The sequence below is a fragment of the Filobasidium floriforme genome (genome assembly GCF_021052385.1).
Source record: "Filobasidium floriforme strain CBS 6241 chromosome Unknown HD553scaffold_24, whole genome shotgun sequence".
Lineage (NCBI taxonomy): Eukaryota > Fungi > Basidiomycota > Tremellomycetes > Filobasidiales > Filobasidiaceae > Filobasidium > Filobasidium floriforme.
Genome location: NW_025763645.1, coordinates 562,184 through 579,975, shown reverse-complemented (window position 1 = coordinate 579,975; position 17,792 = coordinate 562,184). Strand labels below are relative to the sequence as shown.

Here is a 17,792-nt window from a genome sequence, read left to right as displayed (position 1 = left end):
GCTAACGGGTTACCTGATCGGGATCACAAGCCTGGTACGGAAGGCATGGACTGGCAGTTTGGCTCTAATTCAGGGGAAGGATTGCAGCGAATTCGAAAGGGATCGTAACGTATGGAGAATCATCAAAACCGCTAGACACAAGGAGCGCTCTATTGGACCTTCATTAAACCCCTAAGGGCTTTGGCCATGCCAAATGCAGCACTAGCGATCTCCTGTCTAGCGGCCTTAGTGAACTCGGTCGCACTCTGGTGAGTGCTCAGCTTGTCTGTGGAATGCATTAGCTCGGCCAGTAATCTTTGCGCCTCGACTCCTTCTGGGCCATCATCCTCGTTCGGAAGGACACCCGATGCAACGGCAACGATGGAAGAGCCAATCGCTATGACTTCCGAAAGGTGATCGTTCAATGCAGAAGTCGACGAGGTCCCGTTGGCGTTGTTGCCGTTACGAATCTCCGCCAGGAGCTGCTGAATCGAATTGACTAGCGCGGAGGATTGGGTTGAGAGGTAAGGCTGTCACATAGCGCTCTCCATCAGTTGTCAATTATAGGACATCGTATTCACGCCAATGCCTCACCTTGACTTCTTCCCATTCTCCGCTGTTTCTCCTAGGTCTTTGCTCTGTCGTCGATTCTGGCAGATCTGTGACGTGCGTAGGGGATTGTCTACCCGGACTTGACCTCCCTGGAGACCTGAGCGGCGAAGAGATCCTGCGCTCTTCTGACCGATGTTGATATGGTGGCTCGGGACTGGGCCAGGATCTCGGTGCTATCGAAGCAGATGGTGGTTGAGGCGAGTATCGGTCAGGGGTTTGACGTTGCACTGGCATGTTCGGCGCCAAGTCCGACGCGAACTGTTGATGTTGCCTGTTGCCCAGGACGGATGCTTTGCGGTCTAAGTCAAACGCGTCGCTGCGTTGACCTGCCGACGAAGTAGATATCACGGAGTCCGCTCGTCCGCCTCGGAAACCCGGTGAAAGAGGCGGTCCCTGGCTGAAGCTCGGTTGTAAAGGGCTGAGCAGCGACTCGCCAGGCGATGGAGGGGGCGACTGGCGCTGTTCCCTGGAATGATCGCCTTTACCGGCAATGACAGAGCCGGAAGAGAAGCTGCGTCTGGTTTGCATCTCGCTGAAGCTCTTGCGAGAGAGTGATGTTGTCGAAGCGCTGGTTTTGATTGTCTTCCGAATCTTCAAGAGCTTGATTATCTCGACAACGTTCGCCGAAACATGACTCGCTGCGGCATCCAGCAGACTAATCGGCGACAAGCCTGCCGACATGGCGTGATTCCGAGCGGCCTGCATCAGAGCGTTTAACGTCGTTGAAGACTGGTGCTTGCAGACGTCCAATTGAGTCTGATCGATGGTAAAGTTGGGCTCGCTCTCCCAATCATGGACGTCCTCGGAGATATCGTTAATCGACTCGACGACGCCTTTCATGGCTTGCAAGACCCCGGTCGGTTGACTCGATCTAACAGGCGAGGTCAACGCCGTCAGTAATAGGACCGAGAGGAAACTGCAGAACAGTCAACGCACCGAGCGATCGCAAGCAGATTGTCGATTGCGCTTTGGAACGCAGTCACATGTACATCGGCGATATTACCGTCAAGAGAGGCTGGCATGTGGTCATCTGTGATCGGCTTCGAGACGAACATAGTGGAGGTGGCTGCAGAAGGGGCATCGAAGGCGATCAGAAAATGCTCTAATCACATGCGTTGTAGCAAGAGATTCACCTTTAAGATTCCGCAACTGCGTTCGAGTAGTCTCCCATTTGCGCTTGTAGTCGGCAGCATCGGCTTCTAGTTTACGTATTGTCTCTGCGTCCTCGTCCCTTTCGACCAAGAGCTCCTCGTTACGCGTGGACACCGCCTTGAGTTCCTCCATAAGGATGATCAGCTCGTTTTGGAGTTCCTTGATCGCTTCCGCCGACTATGTAGCGGAGTGTTAATGGTCAGTCTGTTTTCCAGCCGGTCATTTGGCCGACTCACGTCATTCTCGTCCAGGGTACGGTTGGCACGGCTCAACTGTTCTCGAGCATGTTCGGCTTCTCGCTCGAGCTGGGTGCACCGTTCCTTGAGATGTTTCAACTGCACATCGTCACCTTGTCGGGCGGTCTCGACTTCTCGCTTGAGAGTTTCAGCTTGAGAACGAACGGTATCGAGTTCCCGCTGCATCGACCATAATTCGTTGGCATGGTTCGATGATCGCTATCACCGAGTATGCTGCGTAAATGACCGATACCGATGCCGGATGCGACTTTGGCCAGCGAGACTCACCTCTTTATGGCTTCGCACTTCCTCTTCAAGCTCCTTTGCTCGATCGCGCTCCCACTTCTCTCGTTCGGTCGCAGCCTTGACTTCCTTCTCTAGTGCGGATAGCCGACGCTCTAAACCAGCCGACTTGGTCTCGGCTTCCGAGCGGGCTTTGCGTTCTTTCATGAGATCCGCCATGGCCGTAGCCGTTATACCTCCGCTAGCACCAGTCGCTGTCGCTGTGGACAAGGACGTGATCGAAGGAGAACGATTTTCGTGCGAGAGTCCCCGCTGCATCTCGCTCCGCGTTCGTTGCAACTGTGATGAATTGCTATAACTGGAGGTCCGGTCGCCGTTGGACAGGTTATTGGGTGTTATGTTTCGGTTTCTTGGAGACGGGTCGTCCTCTTCCTCTAGGTCCTCTCGAGCTTCGGCCGGCTGGTACCGCCCATTCGCAGCGGTACCCAGGCGCGACGAGGTCCGGCTCATCGTCTGACTTCGGCTCATGGTCGAGCTCGCCCGACTGCTCTGTCGCTGATGGCCACGCGCCTTCTCTTGCTCCTTTTCACGTTCCCGTTCTCGCTCTCGCTCCTGTTCCAACTCCCGTTCTTTCCCCTTCTCTTCTTCTTCCGTATCCATACCGCTTTCGTCACCCGACACGAGACTATCTCTGCCTTCCCTAGCGTATGGCACTTCGATCCTCTCTTCCGTCATGGTGCTTTTGTTCGGGACGACAGTGTCGTTCATCGAAGACCCGCTGAGAGATTGCAACCCGCTCTGAGATTGCGACGAAGGCAGACCTGGGGCCCTGTCCATCTGGGATGGTCGACGAGCGGGTCCCGGGACGAGTCTATCGGGAGGAGGATTCTTGTTCTTGGCAGGTGAGGTCTGGTTGTTCCCCGAGTTACGGGCTTGCTGGTTGTTCGCCGGCGAGAGCGCGCGGTCGCGAGTAGGCATAGGAGGTTCGTCCGACCGACGTGCCAGGTTGTCGTGAATGTTGGCCCCCGCAGTCGGGGGGTAAGCTGATGTGGGACTATCCACCGTCGGCGACTAGCAGATGATGTGCGAAACAGCTTGATCAGCTCTCATTTCACCATCCCATCCCAAAGCTCATCATCGCTCACCTGTACGCTTTCGGCGAACTCGGGCCAACGTCGCTTGAGCTCGAAATATACATCGCTTCCCAGATCCTTGAACCGGTTTTTAGGCAAGGTTGCGAGCTTTTGACGAGCTTGATTTCGCTTCGGGTGGAAATCCTCTCTAACGGGCAGGAACGGTGCTATGGAACGCAAAGTAGTATCGACCGGTCCGGGGCGTCAGAAACAATGTGAGAAGACACGGTACAACCCCGTGAGGTGAGGAAATAGACGATAGACGAACCTTCAGCAGAGTTTCCCTCTTCGGCATCCCTCCTCCTGACCAACTCGTCATACACGTCCGTGCTCAGCTCCTGGAACTGACTCCTGGTCAACCTCGTCAACTTTTCCCTAGCAGACGCTCTCGATGTGGGGGATTCTATAATAGCCCGGAAAGGTGCAACGAGCGAACTCGTCAGTGAACAATTCGATCATCGCGTTGCACGCCCGAGAGAGAAATATCGAGACTGACCGTTCTCCAACCATGTCCACAAGAACGCCCTGAGCGCCTGATAATGCACCTTGGCGACATCCCTCGCCTGGTCCAACTTTTCTTGCGTGACCTGCTGGGACTGCTGTTGGACCCCAGAGCCCCCACTCGCCGATCTCCCGTTCAGCAAGATCCCTTGAGGAGGTCTCGACCCGGACGGTTGTCGATTATGATATTGCTGACTCTGCCCCGAGCTGGCAGAAGAAGCGAGGTTGTTCGAACTGCCCGATCGGGGTGGGTTTTGAGAAGGAGGGGCTTGGTTCGGTGGGAGCCCGGGAGAAGTGCTCGAGTAGCCACCGTATTGGGAGTAGCTGTAACCGCCTTGAGACGAGGTGGTCGTCTGTGCCGAGGGAGAGAATGGGTGCGATCCGCCTTGTTGGCTCGATAAAGAGGGTCGGGACGAGTGGGTCGGCCGAAGCGGGTTAAGGGAAGGTGCCATTGTGTGCGAGATTCGTCGGATAATCGAGGCCCTCGGGCAAGTCGATCGATCGGGGTTGTTAACGAGCGTTCAGGCGATCGACTAAATTTGTGGTGCGGGTTGAAGTTTACGAGGTCGTTGGTGGGTCGTGTCGATCGAGCTCAATCGAATATCGACATGGAGACTCGGATGGAGGCAAGAGTCCCGCTCCTGGTTGTACTGAGGTACTGGCTACTAGCTATTGATCTGATTATAGCTTCTAATCTGACGAGGTTGGTTTTTCAATTCAATGATAGAGGTAGGTACTACTACTGTTCGCCCTTCCCCTCTAGCAGCTAGCAGCAGCAACCCGGCTCTTTGCGGTCGCGTCCGCGCTCAGAGAACGCGCGCACAGAGAGAGGCACCGCTACCTACTCGTGTAAGCTGCTAATTCCTATTGAAGCATCGCTTTTCGAGCTAGTTTCGGAGAGCTTGCCAGTTGCATTACCAGCAGTAGTAGTGCACCGGAACATTGGGAGATGCAGCTTTGGCGTCGATACGACGTCGATGCCAGCCCTGGCGTTGCGGCGTCCCCAGATCGCGACGAGGAACCCCTATCCTACACTTACATCTGCTGCTACCAAGGCGTTCTCATAGCGGAATCATCGCAGGTGCTGCAATGTTGAGGTACAATTTTCCAGGCTTGAGCTTCACGCTGGCAAGAGGGAAAGTAGAAGAGAGAGGGAGAGAAAGAAGTTCATTTTGAGAGATACGCCGCATATTAGAAGATCCTGGGCCCTGGGGCTCCTTAGAATGTACGCTAGCTACGCTTGTGTTGGGATTAGTAGTACTTGCTAATTGCTAATTACAATTGCTAATCGCTAATCGCTTACTTGGGCGATTTCTCGCGCATCCCCGCGTCGCTCTTGGCCGCCTCCCATACCTCCTGGGGGTCACCCTCGTCATCGTCGTCCATGTACTGACTATCATTGTCGTACCTACTTCTATTTCCATCGACGACAGTCCATCTCGGACCTGTTCTTTAAAAGGAGGTGCTTCCTCAGAAGGACACTGTTAGACATAACTACGTATACATATCAACATGGACAACTCACCAACGTACGTATTCGGGTTGGGCCATTCCCCCGACGTCATTCTTCTGACATACCCAACCTCGATCTCGACTTCGATTCTCTTGGTATAGAGCTTTGTTCGAAAACTATGACGAGGACTTCAAGTCGCTCTTGACTTCCTTGAAGCAGAAGCTGGATGGAGGGGCCATAAGGGATCTCAGTGGAGGTCAGTGCTACAGCCTACCGGACTCGAGTCGTCTAGTCCGCTTTTGATGCTCATCAAGGGCTTTTCTCTGTGAACAACTGCGGCACGATTGACGGAACGCCGAATTACCGAATCGGTCAACCGATGCTGAAACGATATAGAACAGCGGAAGTCGAGCTTGAAAAAGGTCGAAGCCGAGCTGGATGAAGCCGAAGAGATTGTAAGTCCCAGTTCCTTCCTGGCCGGCCATCAAGGCAGTACACAAGTTAAACATTCCTCATTCGATCCACCTTACACAGATCTCACAGATGGAAATCGAACTCCGATCCATGCCTCTAAGCATCCGGACGCCTTACCAGACGAGGTTAGGGAGTAGTAAATCCGACTTGAACAAGGTCAAGAAGGCGCTCGTAAGTTCCAGCATCACCTGGTCCTTCCCTTCCCCGCTCAACAAAGGGAGTCCACTTGGATCAAATTCTCTATGGGTGGGGGGCTGAACCATTCGATTTCACGTCAATTGTACTTGATAACGCGCAGAAAGACCTCCAGAGAGAATCTCAGCGTTCAGACCTACTCGGCAATTCGGGCGGGAAACGTCATCCGGGTCAATCGGATTCGCCTTATTCGGACGAACCGGGGTACGATCGGGATCAGCGAGGCAGGCTTTTGGCGGGTACCGAGACGTTGAATGACGGTGAGCTCGGGAAGGGGGAGCGTATGCGTGCCTATGGAATGGAGGCTAATGGAACATGAGGTCTGTTTGGTGGGAACAGGCTCGAGACGCCTGGAGAATGCCCACCGGATAGCACTGGAGACTGAAGATGTCGGGGCCGACATTCTTCGAAATCTGAGAGGACAGCGCGAACAGATTGAGCATACCCGGGACACTGTAAGTTTCTCGTTCCGTCTCACACTTGATGGAACTATTCCGAGCTCGTGTACTGATCAACCACCATGATGATATAGTTGACGCAAACGGATTCCGGGATCGATCGCGCAAGCGGGACGTTGAAGAAGATGATCTGGAAGTAAGTCTTACATCTTCACAACCGCAACTTGACAAGTCGGATAATGGCAACGCATGGCTGATTCTGACAAGCCCCTTTTCGTCCTTGCCTCGACCTTGATCCTGACCCTCGTCAACTCTTCTTGCGTGGTCCGCCCGCTTAGGATGCAACAACAACGGTTCTTGACTGCGGGGATCATCGCCATCCTGGTCTTCCTCATCTTGCTGGTTTTGTACTCGAAAATCTTTGGGTAGAAGTCTACGTTACTTTTTTTTTGGCTACCTAGCTCTGCCTGTTCGGTTTGTTGTTTGTGGATGATTCCGCGATTCTTCTCCTGAAACTCTTGTATGATCGACCTGTCTATACCTATGCCCTTGAGTCATGTTCTCCTTGATCTACAGTGGAGTTGTTTTGAGGTGAAACCCGCACGGCGCTTACCGCAGGTGTCTCCTGAAGTTTCAAGGTGCGCGATTACATCCTTTATCGTGATCTCAGTCACAGGAATGAGCAGCTAGTTGCTTAAGACGGGCTGATCACGTACTCGAGTACAGCTTGTCAATAACGATCATGTTCATACATCTTGATCTGATTTCTCCCCACAAGACATGGTGTTCGAGCGTAGAAGTAGGCGAAATTTCCGGCGGCTCTAACGTGCGAGATACCCTTCTGATTGATCGTTTTAACAGATTCAGCTTCAAATCGCTACAGCGATATCTCTGCCTGTTCGGCGTCTGTCCCATCAAATCGTGATCGATGTCCTGGGTCTTCTGAGTATAACGATATCTCACCACCCGAAACTCTCTCTGTTCGATCGTCTTCACCCGAGATCAAGAATGATACGGACAGATTGAAAGACCCATTCAACGGAGTTGAAGCAAACGCTCGCCGCGGCTCATCCTTGCCCCTGGATCGCAGACCAAAGATTAGTGAGCGGTCGAATTTGTAGCATGTCGCGTTCTAGAGGTTGATCGCCACCTTGGCTCGATTATAGTCGAGGATGAGTGGTCACAGTTTGATTTCGGTTTCCCCCGCGAAGCCCAATCGTTTGGTGACAGTGAGCCGACCCGGTCAGTCAAACCGGACCAAACATCCCAGAGATCTTCTATCGATGAGCTCGGACTGTCTGGATTGGTGATGTCGGGAAATTCTTGCGATACGTCCGTTAGCAGCGATGACTCGGCTCAAATTGAACAGGCAAGCGCAGGCGTGCCTTCTAGTATAGGTTCGGCAAAGAGTGAGTCGCGCTCTGCTGCCTGATCGTTGTTTGTTAGCCTGATCGTCAAGGCTTACATTGCCACTATGGGAACATTCAGTGCGGAAATTTCGTCGTTTTCTGCGTAGGTAAAGTCCGACTCGAATCAAAAAGTTGTTGCCAACCTTCGCTGCGTCTTGATTCTCGGCAGAAAAAACGATATCGGCCATACCCATGCGCCGCGACTGGGTTTCGAGGTCGGACAACCTGACACCGGAATACGTCGGTTGTCTTTGTGCGAATGGTAATGAAGAGGAAAAGGAGAAATTTGAGCAAGGATGGGATATGCCTGAAGATTGGGAGAGACCCTACTTGGAGAAATTCAGGGCATCCCAAGCCGCGCATAGTTCCAAATGGCGCGGTTGGCGCAAGAACCGGAAAGCGACGAAAGTGCACGAGGAGAGTCGGGAAATGCAAGGGCGTTGTGTAGTTTGGAGAGATAATCCGACGAGAATAGCGCACTGAGTATGAAGTATTTTGTATACTCGAACTTCCCAGTCCATTCAAACGAATGATGTCACGCAGCCTGATACACGAGCTGAAACATATTCAACGTGATGTGTCGTGTGGATTGCGACAGAACCTCCTTTGTACTGATTTGCCTCCCGCCAAGAACCAGAGAGACAGGTTGATAAAGCGAGCAGAACAGCGCTGCAAATGCTGCCCAGAACCATTACTGGATCGAGATAATCGAACTGTATGGACCTTAACCCCGCATTTGGTTTTACGATGGCAAGCCTGAGCAGTCTTGTAAATGACCAACCTACAGGTAAGCCTGGTGTCTTCTTCTGGTGAGTAGTACTGGAATATTGAATCGGTTAGGTCATACTCCATGTACCTTCCCGAAAACGGGCATCTACCAGGTTTGGGTCAAGAATCCATTCCCCACAGCAATCGATTCTCGACTTCGTGTCAGGATTCGTCCTTGACTTTTCAATCTGGACCAAGATCAGATGGACTATCCGGACAAGAGACGTACTGTGGGCTTAGAAACACCATCGACAGTGATTTCAAGCTGAGAGGTGGTAGCATTGCCGGGAGTGTGAGCGGTGACGATGGAAGCTCGATGTTGAGCACTCCTGAGCATTTTGATACGGGGATCCGGACAGTAAATTTGGGCAGAGTTCGGAAGGCTAGGGAGGTCCAATCGCGTCCCAGGCGGTCCGTGGTCAACAGCACCTTGTATGGAAAGGGCCACTCAGTTAATCTCGTGAAATCAGGAATGGCTATCAAAGAGTCGGGTCCTCTGCAGCAACTGGAAAATCGAGCTAGACAGGCACTCAGGGAGGAGACACCGGACCAGGAATCTATCAACCGCGTCACTAGAGCCGGGCAATATCGGTGTCAGTATTCAATTTGCCCTAGGCCAGTAAGCACCAGTCTCGATCTATTTGTTCACGACAAAGTTTGACCGACGTCCGCCCTTAGGCTTCGACGGAAGCTTCGACGGAAGCTCGAGGCGAGTCTCATAGTTATATTGACCTGAGATAGTATCTGACCCCCTGTCCAGATGATAGCGAACAGCGGTTCTGAACTGGCTATCACAACCGACGATCCCGAATTGAGCGAAGATTTGACTGCAAGCGACATGGTCCCATCCGAAGATGATCATGTCGTCGATGGTGTTGGGATCAGCAAGAAGTCTCATGATGCGCAAGCGGCCAAGGATCGCTCGCGACGTGTTCGCAGATTCAATGCGGAGAGTCCCGTACCAAACACCAAAGCAGGACCTGACGGGACAATCACAAATGAGAGTCGCAACAATCCGTGTTCCAGACCGGATCCAGCGGTGGACGATGATTTGGATCTCAGCCATATACAGCTCACGCAATCTCAGCAAAGGATGGTGGATAAGTTCAAGTCACATGTTGAGTCGAGAATGACACCTGTACCAAACTTCTCCGTCGAATTGAGTGATTGGAGACCGAAGCTCGAGGTCAACGAGTCGGTGCATGGATGGGAGAACGACACTTCGAGCTTTTTCTCTAACTTGGCATCCAAGTTGACCGACGCTATCAGATCCGTGTATTCCTGGATGTTTGAAAGCAAGCAGTCTGCGTCTACTTTTTCACCGGAGCCAGAGCAGCCTAATGAACTTAGCAGGAGATCAGATCATCTGTCTCTCCCAACCCCATCGGTTACAACCACTAATCCGGCAGTGGTAAACGCCGGAAGGGGGAAGCCGAGGCGCAGAAGGCCTAGAAAGACGATTGGAAAGAAGCAGCGAAGAGCGGTCACAGCGCGCTGTTCCAATGGTCTACGGCCAGCCCAGGCTGTGTGCGGCATGAAGCTTCGGAAACCTCGACGAGATAGAGGCAAAAAGTATGCGGCCCCATTGACATCAACCCAAAACAAGATGTTGAAGCCGAGCAGCAATGATGATCCTCACCAAAAAAGAACATGATTCTCGAAACCGACAAGCGCGCGCGTGATGAAAGGGGATCCTGGCTAAGCGAGAGGCTCAGTGGCGTGTCGCGGTGAGAGCGGGGGAAGGGGAACAGAAGGGGTGGCGACGATCAAAGGAAGGTTGCAGAATCAGTTTGATCGTGTGACGATTTCCAGGATCGATTCTAGCGCCTAGCCGATGGAACACGGGGAGGTTCCGATAGAGAATATTCGTATTATCCGGACGCTGTACCCCTGAAATCGACGACTCCTTGAGAATCGGGGAGCGGAAATCACGGGGCAAGGGTTGGGATTGGGTGAGGGGGAAGGGATACCGGCAAAACAGTTAGAGATAAGGAAACAGGAATGGACGTACTGGTATCACGAGAAATATATATACAGAGAGTCACACGACCAGGTTCGATGTCGAGATCCCGTTGTTGTACTTTCATCGGATTGCAGGAATACAAAACCAAAACGCGCACCCGCACGACCTATAGCTTGCATACACATTTCACAACATCGACTATGCCAGAACTTACCCCAGCGCATCACGCTCAATCCGCCGTAAGCTCTCTTGCCCTTTCCCTCCAAAACTCCACACCTTCGAGATACAGTTTCTGATCACGGTATCCTCTCCGGACATCCGACGGGACAGATCATCGGCAAATACAACAAACCCAAACCACCCACCCGTCACAACTCGATCCAGACCACGAACCTCAACACCAACCCCGACGCTAGTTCCCCGACCGAGTCCAACAACTTTAACGCCAACTTTGCTCGCCCCTACTCTCCCTCTCCATCATCCTCGACCTCTGGCCCAGGCGATCACAACCACGCCGAACCCGTGGATGCGGACACCCTCGAAGCTCCGGCGGGTATCGAACAGCCTTTCCACGCGAGAGGGTGTTGCAACCCGCAACACGCTCATCAGCACGAACAAGAGCAAGGGCAGAACAAGGTCAAGGCCAAAGGCTGTACGCCTCCGAGCTTGTTTACCCGTAAGCACCCTGCTTCCACTGTTTGCCTTCCCGATCGCGCCGACGCTGATCCTATTGACACTTACAGAGGGCAGCAAGTGGCTAGGCTGGAAGGGCTAGACTCGACATCGCGAGATGCCTTTCCCGACCGTTGACGACCATGCTCACGATCAGTCAAGACTCGGTAACTCACACGATACGACACGCCCCCCACGTCTCCCGTTATGACCCTCGCCCGGATCTCATCCCGACCGAGACCGATGCATACGAAAGGAGGAACGATAAAGTTGAATTTCGTTATATATGGTCGTCATTATCCTCCCCTCACGCCCAACTCTCGCATATACAAAGTCCGCCTCGTTTTCCCGTTTGTGGTGTACAATATAGTCTTCCATCCGGTCTTGTACACGCTGAGAGCATCAACCGTACGTTATGACTTGTACTTTATACTTTGATGATCAGGGCGATGATTCTATGTCTTGTTTTTCCTTTTTCTTCGTGTTTCGTATGTCTATAACCTCATGTCGCGTATAGAGTGTCGTGTATGATATCCTGTCGTGTCTACTTTGCCGTCCAGTTCAAACTCCGACGCAGATGAGTGCGCCACATCCGACCCCGTCGAACCGATCTAATCATCATCGACGATCCTAGCCCGACTCCTACTCCTGGTGACCGTTCTGCCACCCGGTCCCTTGCCTGGCGAAGCGGTAGAAAAGGCGGGATCCATCACCCCGGCCTTTTCTTGACCAATTCCAGGGAGTGCGTTGCCGGATTGCGAAATGGGAGCACCGAGGCCGAGGTGAGAGAGGTCTACCTGCGGTCGAGGGTCGGTCGAGGGGAGACTCTCAGAGTTGTTCGATTGACCGTCGGAGAGGGCCGATGCGTAGGTCGAGGTCGAAGTGTCGGCGGTGTTCGACTTGCCGGTAGCACGCGAAGCAGATCCCGAAGAGCCTGCCTGGACAGGAGCCGAAGCGATCTTGTTTCCCGTCGAGGTCGAGGTAGCGGTCGATGCGTCACGCTTCTTGTTGGCAGCGGCCGACGAGTAGATCTTGTCCGTAAACGGTCCCTCGAAAGCCAGCGCGACCATATAGACGACCCAGACGATCGCGCTCAAGCCAACCCCGGCCGGTTTGCCCCTGACGAGCGCCATCCCCAAGAAACACATCGTGCTGCCAACGTACATCGGGTCCCTGAGGACGTTGAACGGGAAAGAGGTCACACGGTGGGACATGAGGATGCCAAAGTAGTCGCCCAAGTAGGTTCCAGTCAGACCCAGGGCGTAAATGGAGGTGAGCACGAATAGTTGACCAGAAGCAACGAGGGCGTAGCCGAGGGTTTTGAAGATGGGGAGGAGGAGGATGGGGTGGGAAGGTTGAGAGGCGAGGGCTTTATGGTAGCTGCGTCGATCACCGGCCGATGCAACAATCATAACGATTGCAAAACAACAAGCAAAAGTCAGGAAAGAGCAGCATGTATGAAGTTTGATCAAGAATTCAGACTCACACCCAATCCCTAAAGAGACCGAGGGTAAAGATGATGAACGCCAAGACGCAGGTGCCTCGATAAGCACCGCCGAACATCTTGGTCATGCTCTTGTTCCTATACTCTGCGGCGCGGAAAACCGGAGCAATTGCATTTACAAGCCGTATCAGCTTCGGGTCGACAAGGCACAGATGAGAAGCAGGCTAGACCGGAAGACTGACCGTTCCTCGCGACCAGGTTCCAAAAGATGGGGTTGAAGAGGATGGTCCCGACCGAGGCGTACAGCCAGGGTTGGTCCAGGTCGACGAGCTTGTGAAGCGAGGACATGGTTTGCAGCAATTCCGAGCTAGCTGGATTCTTTGGCTATGAAGCGAGCTTCGTAGATGATTCGGTTCGCTTGAGGCTATTCGTCGAGGATGATGATGAGAGCAAAGTAGGACGACCGATATCGTTACCACGTCACTTCTTGGGTCATCACCTACGAGCGGATATTCAGATGTATGACACGTCATCACAAGATATGACTCTTGTTATCAATTTAGCCACCTGGTGGTATCAGATAAACCCGAGATGTCCGTCAAGGCGTTACGTCATCATCGTCCCCTTCCCTGCCCCCGCGAGCAGCTCCAAGAACAAGTTGCACAAGTTCGATCTCGACCGATCAACTCGAATGTGACAACCGCAACGATCTGATACGATACACTTATACCTGCTACTAGCATTATACCCTCAGAGATACCTTGTCCTGTCCAACTTAAGGAACAAAAAACGTACGGCAAAAACAGTAGAGGCAAAAATGTCCAAGACGCTCTTTAACCCGGACGCCGATCCTAGCGATCCGATCATCGTCGTGGGCGGCAGCTACGCCGGTCAGTCCTCGTCCCGCTCTCTTGCCCCACACATTCGATCCTCTGCTTATCTTCAATCTTCCTCTCCCTTGACCGGATCTATGAAATCCAAAACCTGACCCGAATCCTCTTCGGCATCACAGGCGCACACGCCGCCCGAACCCTAGCGAAATCCCTCCCTCCCTCCGAACGGGTCGTCCTCCTCGAACAACGTTCTCACCTCGCCCACCTTTACGTCTTGCCCCGTTTCGCCGTGGTGGAAGGGTACGAGGAACATGCGTTCATCCCGTATACCAACATCTTTGCTACGGCCGAGGACGAGGCTGGCAAGATGAAGGCTGGCGGAGAGCAGAAGGTACCTGGACAGTCGAAGAGTGGAAGCGATCAAGATGGAAAAGAGAAGTCGACCGGCGACAAGAAGCAGGAGACGGTCTCCCTGCAAGACAGCGGCCCTGATCACCACCCGGACCAGAAGCTAGAAGACTTGCCTAAAGAACCAAGAGCCGAGTACATCCAGAGTACGGTCACGAGGATAACGACCAGAGAGGTCTCGTTCGTCAGGCATCATCATCATCCTCGGCATCATCGGATTCAGACGAGATCGCAGGGGAAAGCCTCAGAGCAAGGAGAAGTAGGCGGGACAAGGAAGTTGGGAAAGAGGAACGGGAAGAAGGGTCAGATGAACCCTATTTGGAAGCTCGAGACTGGCACTGGAACCGGCTCTGCTTCCTCTGACCAATCCTCCACCGCACCGACCGGCCCACATATCCACTTGAAAATCGACGGAGAGCCTGACGAGACGCAGACGGTCGACCTTTTGACTCCGCCGGCTAGCAAGGGCAACACACCGATGCAGGAACGAGGTTTTACCTGTTGCAACGATTGCATCTCGCCTTCGTCTGGGTGTTGCCAGGCTTCGTCGCTTTCGCCTTCGACACCACATGTTCACGCCACCACCGATTCTGCAGGCGGACAAGGACAGGTAGGGGAAGGCGGTCTTTTGACTCCTCAGCCTAGCATCGAGTTCAAGATCGACTTGAACGGTAAAGACTCGCAGCAAGTCCCAGTGGCCGGGCGGGGGAAGACGATGCGAGCTCGAGGCTGTGCGACGTGTTTGTCCAACTCGGAGACTTGTTGTCAAGCCACCTCTTCATTTTCCTCGTCGTCTTCGTCCCCATCTTCATCATTAACGACGGACCCAAACGGGATCGAACCCGTCGCAGGTGGGATGCAACCTCCTCTGCCATCCCTGGTCAAGGGCGCCATCGAGGACGAACAGGAACAGGCTCACATCAAGAACAGCAACAATACCGCCGAACAAGACGAGGTCGATGTGACAGAGACGATCAGGTTCAAATACCTCATTTATGCTACGGGTAGTCGGCTACCACACCCGTTGATTCGGTTGCCAAAGAAGAAGATGGAGGCCAAGGACTGGTTGAAGGAGAATCAGAGGGCGGTCAGGGAGGCGACGAGGGTGTTGGTCGTAGGTGGAGGAGCGCTTGGAATTCGTGAGTTGCAGTTTTCAGGTCGGCTTTTGGCCCGGCTAGCGAATTTGGGCTGAAGAATGGTTTGGCGTACGATGCCTTAGAATTCGCGAGCGATATCAAGGCGTACTTCCCTACTCACCACGTCATCCTCATCAACTCGCGTTCCAGGTTCTTGAGCATCTACGAGCCGGGGATGCACGATCATATCCAAGCCGATCTCGAAGCGCTCGGAGTCGAGGTGATACACAACGAGCGGGTGGAAGATCTGGATGATCTCGAGAGGCAGCGTGATGATGCTGCGAGACAGGAAGGCAGGGAGGGCAAAGTCGGTAGGAGGATGGTCAAGACTAGACTGAAGAGTGGGGCTGTCATCGAGAGCGATCTTCAGGTGCGCTCAAAAGGTTCCCGTATCGATGTCTTGCTCGACGCTCAGATCGCTTTTGTTCTTGCGCAAACCGCAGATCATCTGTACCGGACAGAAACACAATCACGAGTTGATCTCACAGGAAGAAGGATCGTTGCTGAGCGACAGGGGATCGCTCAACGTAAAGTCATCGATGCAGCTCGATCACCCGGATTGGAATCACGTGTTCGCGATCGGTCAGTCATGATGTGACGAAAGGGGTTAAGTTCCACTTAAACCCGCTGACACGCTCATTGTCATTTCGTTGGGGATCATAGGCGACGTAGCCAACACCTCGGCTATCAAGGCGGGCCATACGGGTTGGTATCAGGCCGGTGTGGCCGCAGCGAATATCGTCAAGATGGTCAAGGACGGCGACGGGGCCGAGCTGGACGATTATTCACCTACGAAACCGATGATCAAGGTTACAGTAGGAAAGGTAAGCAGAGAGGGCCGGCCGGATGTTTTCGGCTTCGTTCCAGTGGCTGACTCTGCTCGAGACTTGCATGAATTTCCGCAGAACATTGCCGTCACGCAAATGTGGGACGAAGAGGGCAAACCCAAGGTGTCGAGAACAGATGACCTACCTGAGGACTTGCAGGCTGGACTCATGTGGACGGCAATGGGCGCCGATACCAACGACATGTCATTATAAATGTAGATCATGAACATTATTAAACAGTCAACAACGAGACGACGGACAAACGTGATGTGTGAGAGCTCGCAGTCAACATCGATCAGGCTTTGTCCGATCTATTACGCTAGTTTATGCAGGTGGTTATATGTGTCGTGCGAATCGTTTTAGAGATTTGAATTACGATGGGAGCTTTGGGATGGGTGTCCGATAGGCTTTCAATGAGCGTGAGATGACGGATGTCATCGAGATTGGGCCGAGGCGGCGACGTTGGATGAAGTGATTCTGAATACCCGCCGATAGTTCAGCTTGGGTGTGGGGTTTGGACGACGTCCACAAACAAACTGGACTCACCGGAGGCCGCTAGACCGACGGGTTTTGCTCAGCGGTAGGACCTTTCGAATCGATTTGAGCGAGCGGCGGATTCGACCTGATGACAGTAGCGACCTTTCCGGCAGAGTCTCCCATGGCCCCAAGATGGTTCAAGAGGGTGGACATAGTGGCGCGGATGGCTTCGGTCTTTTCGTCCGAATGCTCGAAAGAGTTGATCTGGTCTTGCAGGGTGATGATTGCTGCGTGCAGACCTTTGTGGTGCTCCAAGGCTTCGATGAAGTATAGCTCGGTCGCGGCGTTTACTGCCTTGTCGTGTTCCGAGGCTCTTTCGATGAGTGTCAATTTCTTGTCGATCTGATTCACTTTCTGTTGAGTTTCGGCTTGGGCTGCCACGAGCCCCGCCACCTGGGCCTCGAGGGCGAGTCTTCGACTTTGAAGCAGGATGTGTCGGCGGTTGGTAGTTGCAACTTTGGGCATGGTATTTGGACGACTTTCGATCGAGTATCTGTTGATCGGAACAATTTGTATCGGCGTCTGGTTCGGTTCATCAATAATCTTTGACGAAGCGAATTCTCACGATATGGTCTGGTGAATGCTTGAGCGGGAGTGGCTGTTGAGCGTGTGCAGTGGCCTATGGATGCCAGTCGAGTGAGATCCGACGGTGGTAGACTTTTGCTAGGTATGAGCGACTGATACGGAGAGGGTGATCGGTGTGAAGTCAACATCATGACTGCTCCACGACATGTGATCAACTCCCGCTTACTCGTGGTATCAGGTAGAAATCTGAAAGTTTATAAAGGAATCGATGTGAGGTATCTGGGAGGCGTGACCAGTGTAGGGTATAACTAGTGGTTGCGGGAATATCGGTGAAGAGAAGAGAAGATATCAAGACGAGTGGGGAAGTTGTAGCGGAAAGGTCTAGGTCTGAGAGCATGTTGATTGATGAGGTCCGATGCTTGTTGATGTGCGGAATGTCAACAGCCGGTGCGATTTTGGATCCGATCAGTGGCGATGTATGCTTCTTGTGACAGTCGTTTAAACCCGTTATACGTCCCAAGCTTCTCCTACCGAAGCGCAGTGATCATGACCCTCCATAAAAAGATTCTGCATGTAACAGCATTGGAAAGTCGCCAGGCCCGATACAGCGGTACCATCGTGGCTGATGTTGCAATTTGGCGGCTGGAATCCTCATCGGTGGCATATGATCAACGATGTACATGCGTCGTTCGTTACCGTTAGGAGATCATTTGTTGAACGCAAGGGATAGAGAAGCACGATGGGCAAGCGGCAACAACCTGGAACTCATTTGCATCACCACTAATATACTATATCATTCCAGGTAGTACAAATTACAGATGTGGTCATCGCTATCGCTGAATGACCGACTGAGAGGAAAACACCGAAAATGGTATATCGTACCGTCGTCTCGTT

General features: G+C 53.0%; 5 protein-coding genes across 5 annotated transcripts; 2 read left to right on the top strand and 3 right to left on the bottom strand.

Moving 5' to 3' along the window:
* Positions 1 to 149: 149 nt before the first annotated feature.
* Positions 150 to 4,308, bottom strand: HD553DRAFT_277133 (uncharacterized protein; the record flags this gene model as incomplete). Its single annotated transcript, XM_046177988.1, has 11 exons — positions 150 to 509; positions 574 to 1,462; positions 1,528 to 1,657; positions 1,725 to 1,920; positions 1,980 to 2,198; positions 2,268 to 2,665; positions 2,909 to 3,293; positions 3,338 to 3,522; positions 3,624 to 3,758; positions 3,852 to 3,932; positions 4,092 to 4,308. The coding sequence occupies 11 exons, from the start codon at positions 4,306 to 4,308 to the stop codon at positions 150 to 152; spliced, it is 3,195 nt and encodes a 1,064-aa protein (XP_046033598.1).
* A 799-nt stretch (positions 4,309 to 5,107) lies between these two features.
* HD553DRAFT_318512 (t-SNARE) lies at positions 5,108 to 6,935 on the top strand. Its single transcript, XM_046180886.1, has 8 exons — positions 5,108 to 5,385; positions 5,471 to 5,565; positions 5,706 to 5,764; positions 5,844 to 5,954; positions 6,082 to 6,238; positions 6,318 to 6,433; positions 6,511 to 6,572; positions 6,715 to 6,935. Exons 1-8 carry the CDS (start codon positions 5,369 to 5,371, stop codon positions 6,803 to 6,805), a joined length of 708 nt encoding a protein of 235 aa, XP_046033597.1. The 5' UTR covers positions 5,108 to 5,368; the 3' UTR covers positions 6,806 to 6,935.
* A 4,517-nt stretch (positions 6,936 to 11,452) lies between these two features.
* On the bottom strand, positions 11,453 to 13,056 carry HD553DRAFT_337253 (phospholipid methyltransferase-domain-containing protein). The gene is made up of 3 exons (XM_046182272.1): positions 12,875 to 13,056; positions 12,675 to 12,777; positions 11,453 to 12,568 (listed from the first exon to the last, which is right to left on the bottom strand). Exons 1-3 carry the CDS (start codon positions 12,978 to 12,980, stop codon positions 11,800 to 11,802), a joined length of 978 nt encoding a protein of 325 aa, XP_046033596.1. The 5' UTR covers positions 12,981 to 13,056; the 3' UTR covers positions 11,453 to 11,799.
* A 587-nt stretch (positions 13,057 to 13,643) lies between these two features.
* On the top strand, positions 13,644 to 16,185 carry HD553DRAFT_363068 (FAD/NAD(P)-binding domain-containing protein; the record flags this gene model as incomplete). The annotated part of the gene is made up of 5 exons (XM_046184018.1): positions 13,644 to 13,931; positions 14,844 to 15,012; positions 15,093 to 15,379; positions 15,453 to 15,591; positions 15,673 to 16,185. Coding segments are annotated over 5 exons (1,260 nt in total), but the record flags the coding sequence as incomplete, so codon positions are not given.
* On the bottom strand, positions 16,091 to 17,295 carry HD553DRAFT_337251 (uncharacterized protein). Its single transcript, XM_046182271.1, has 4 exons — positions 17,125 to 17,295; positions 16,939 to 17,050; positions 16,383 to 16,866; positions 16,091 to 16,313 (listed from the first exon to the last, which is right to left on the bottom strand). The coding sequence occupies exon 3, from the start codon at positions 16,836 to 16,838 to the stop codon at positions 16,392 to 16,394; it is 447 nt and encodes a 148-aa protein (XP_046033594.1). The 5' UTR covers positions 16,839 to 16,866; positions 16,939 to 17,050; positions 17,125 to 17,295; the 3' UTR covers positions 16,091 to 16,313; positions 16,383 to 16,391.
* Between the last annotated feature and the right edge of the window lie 497 nt (positions 17,296 to 17,792).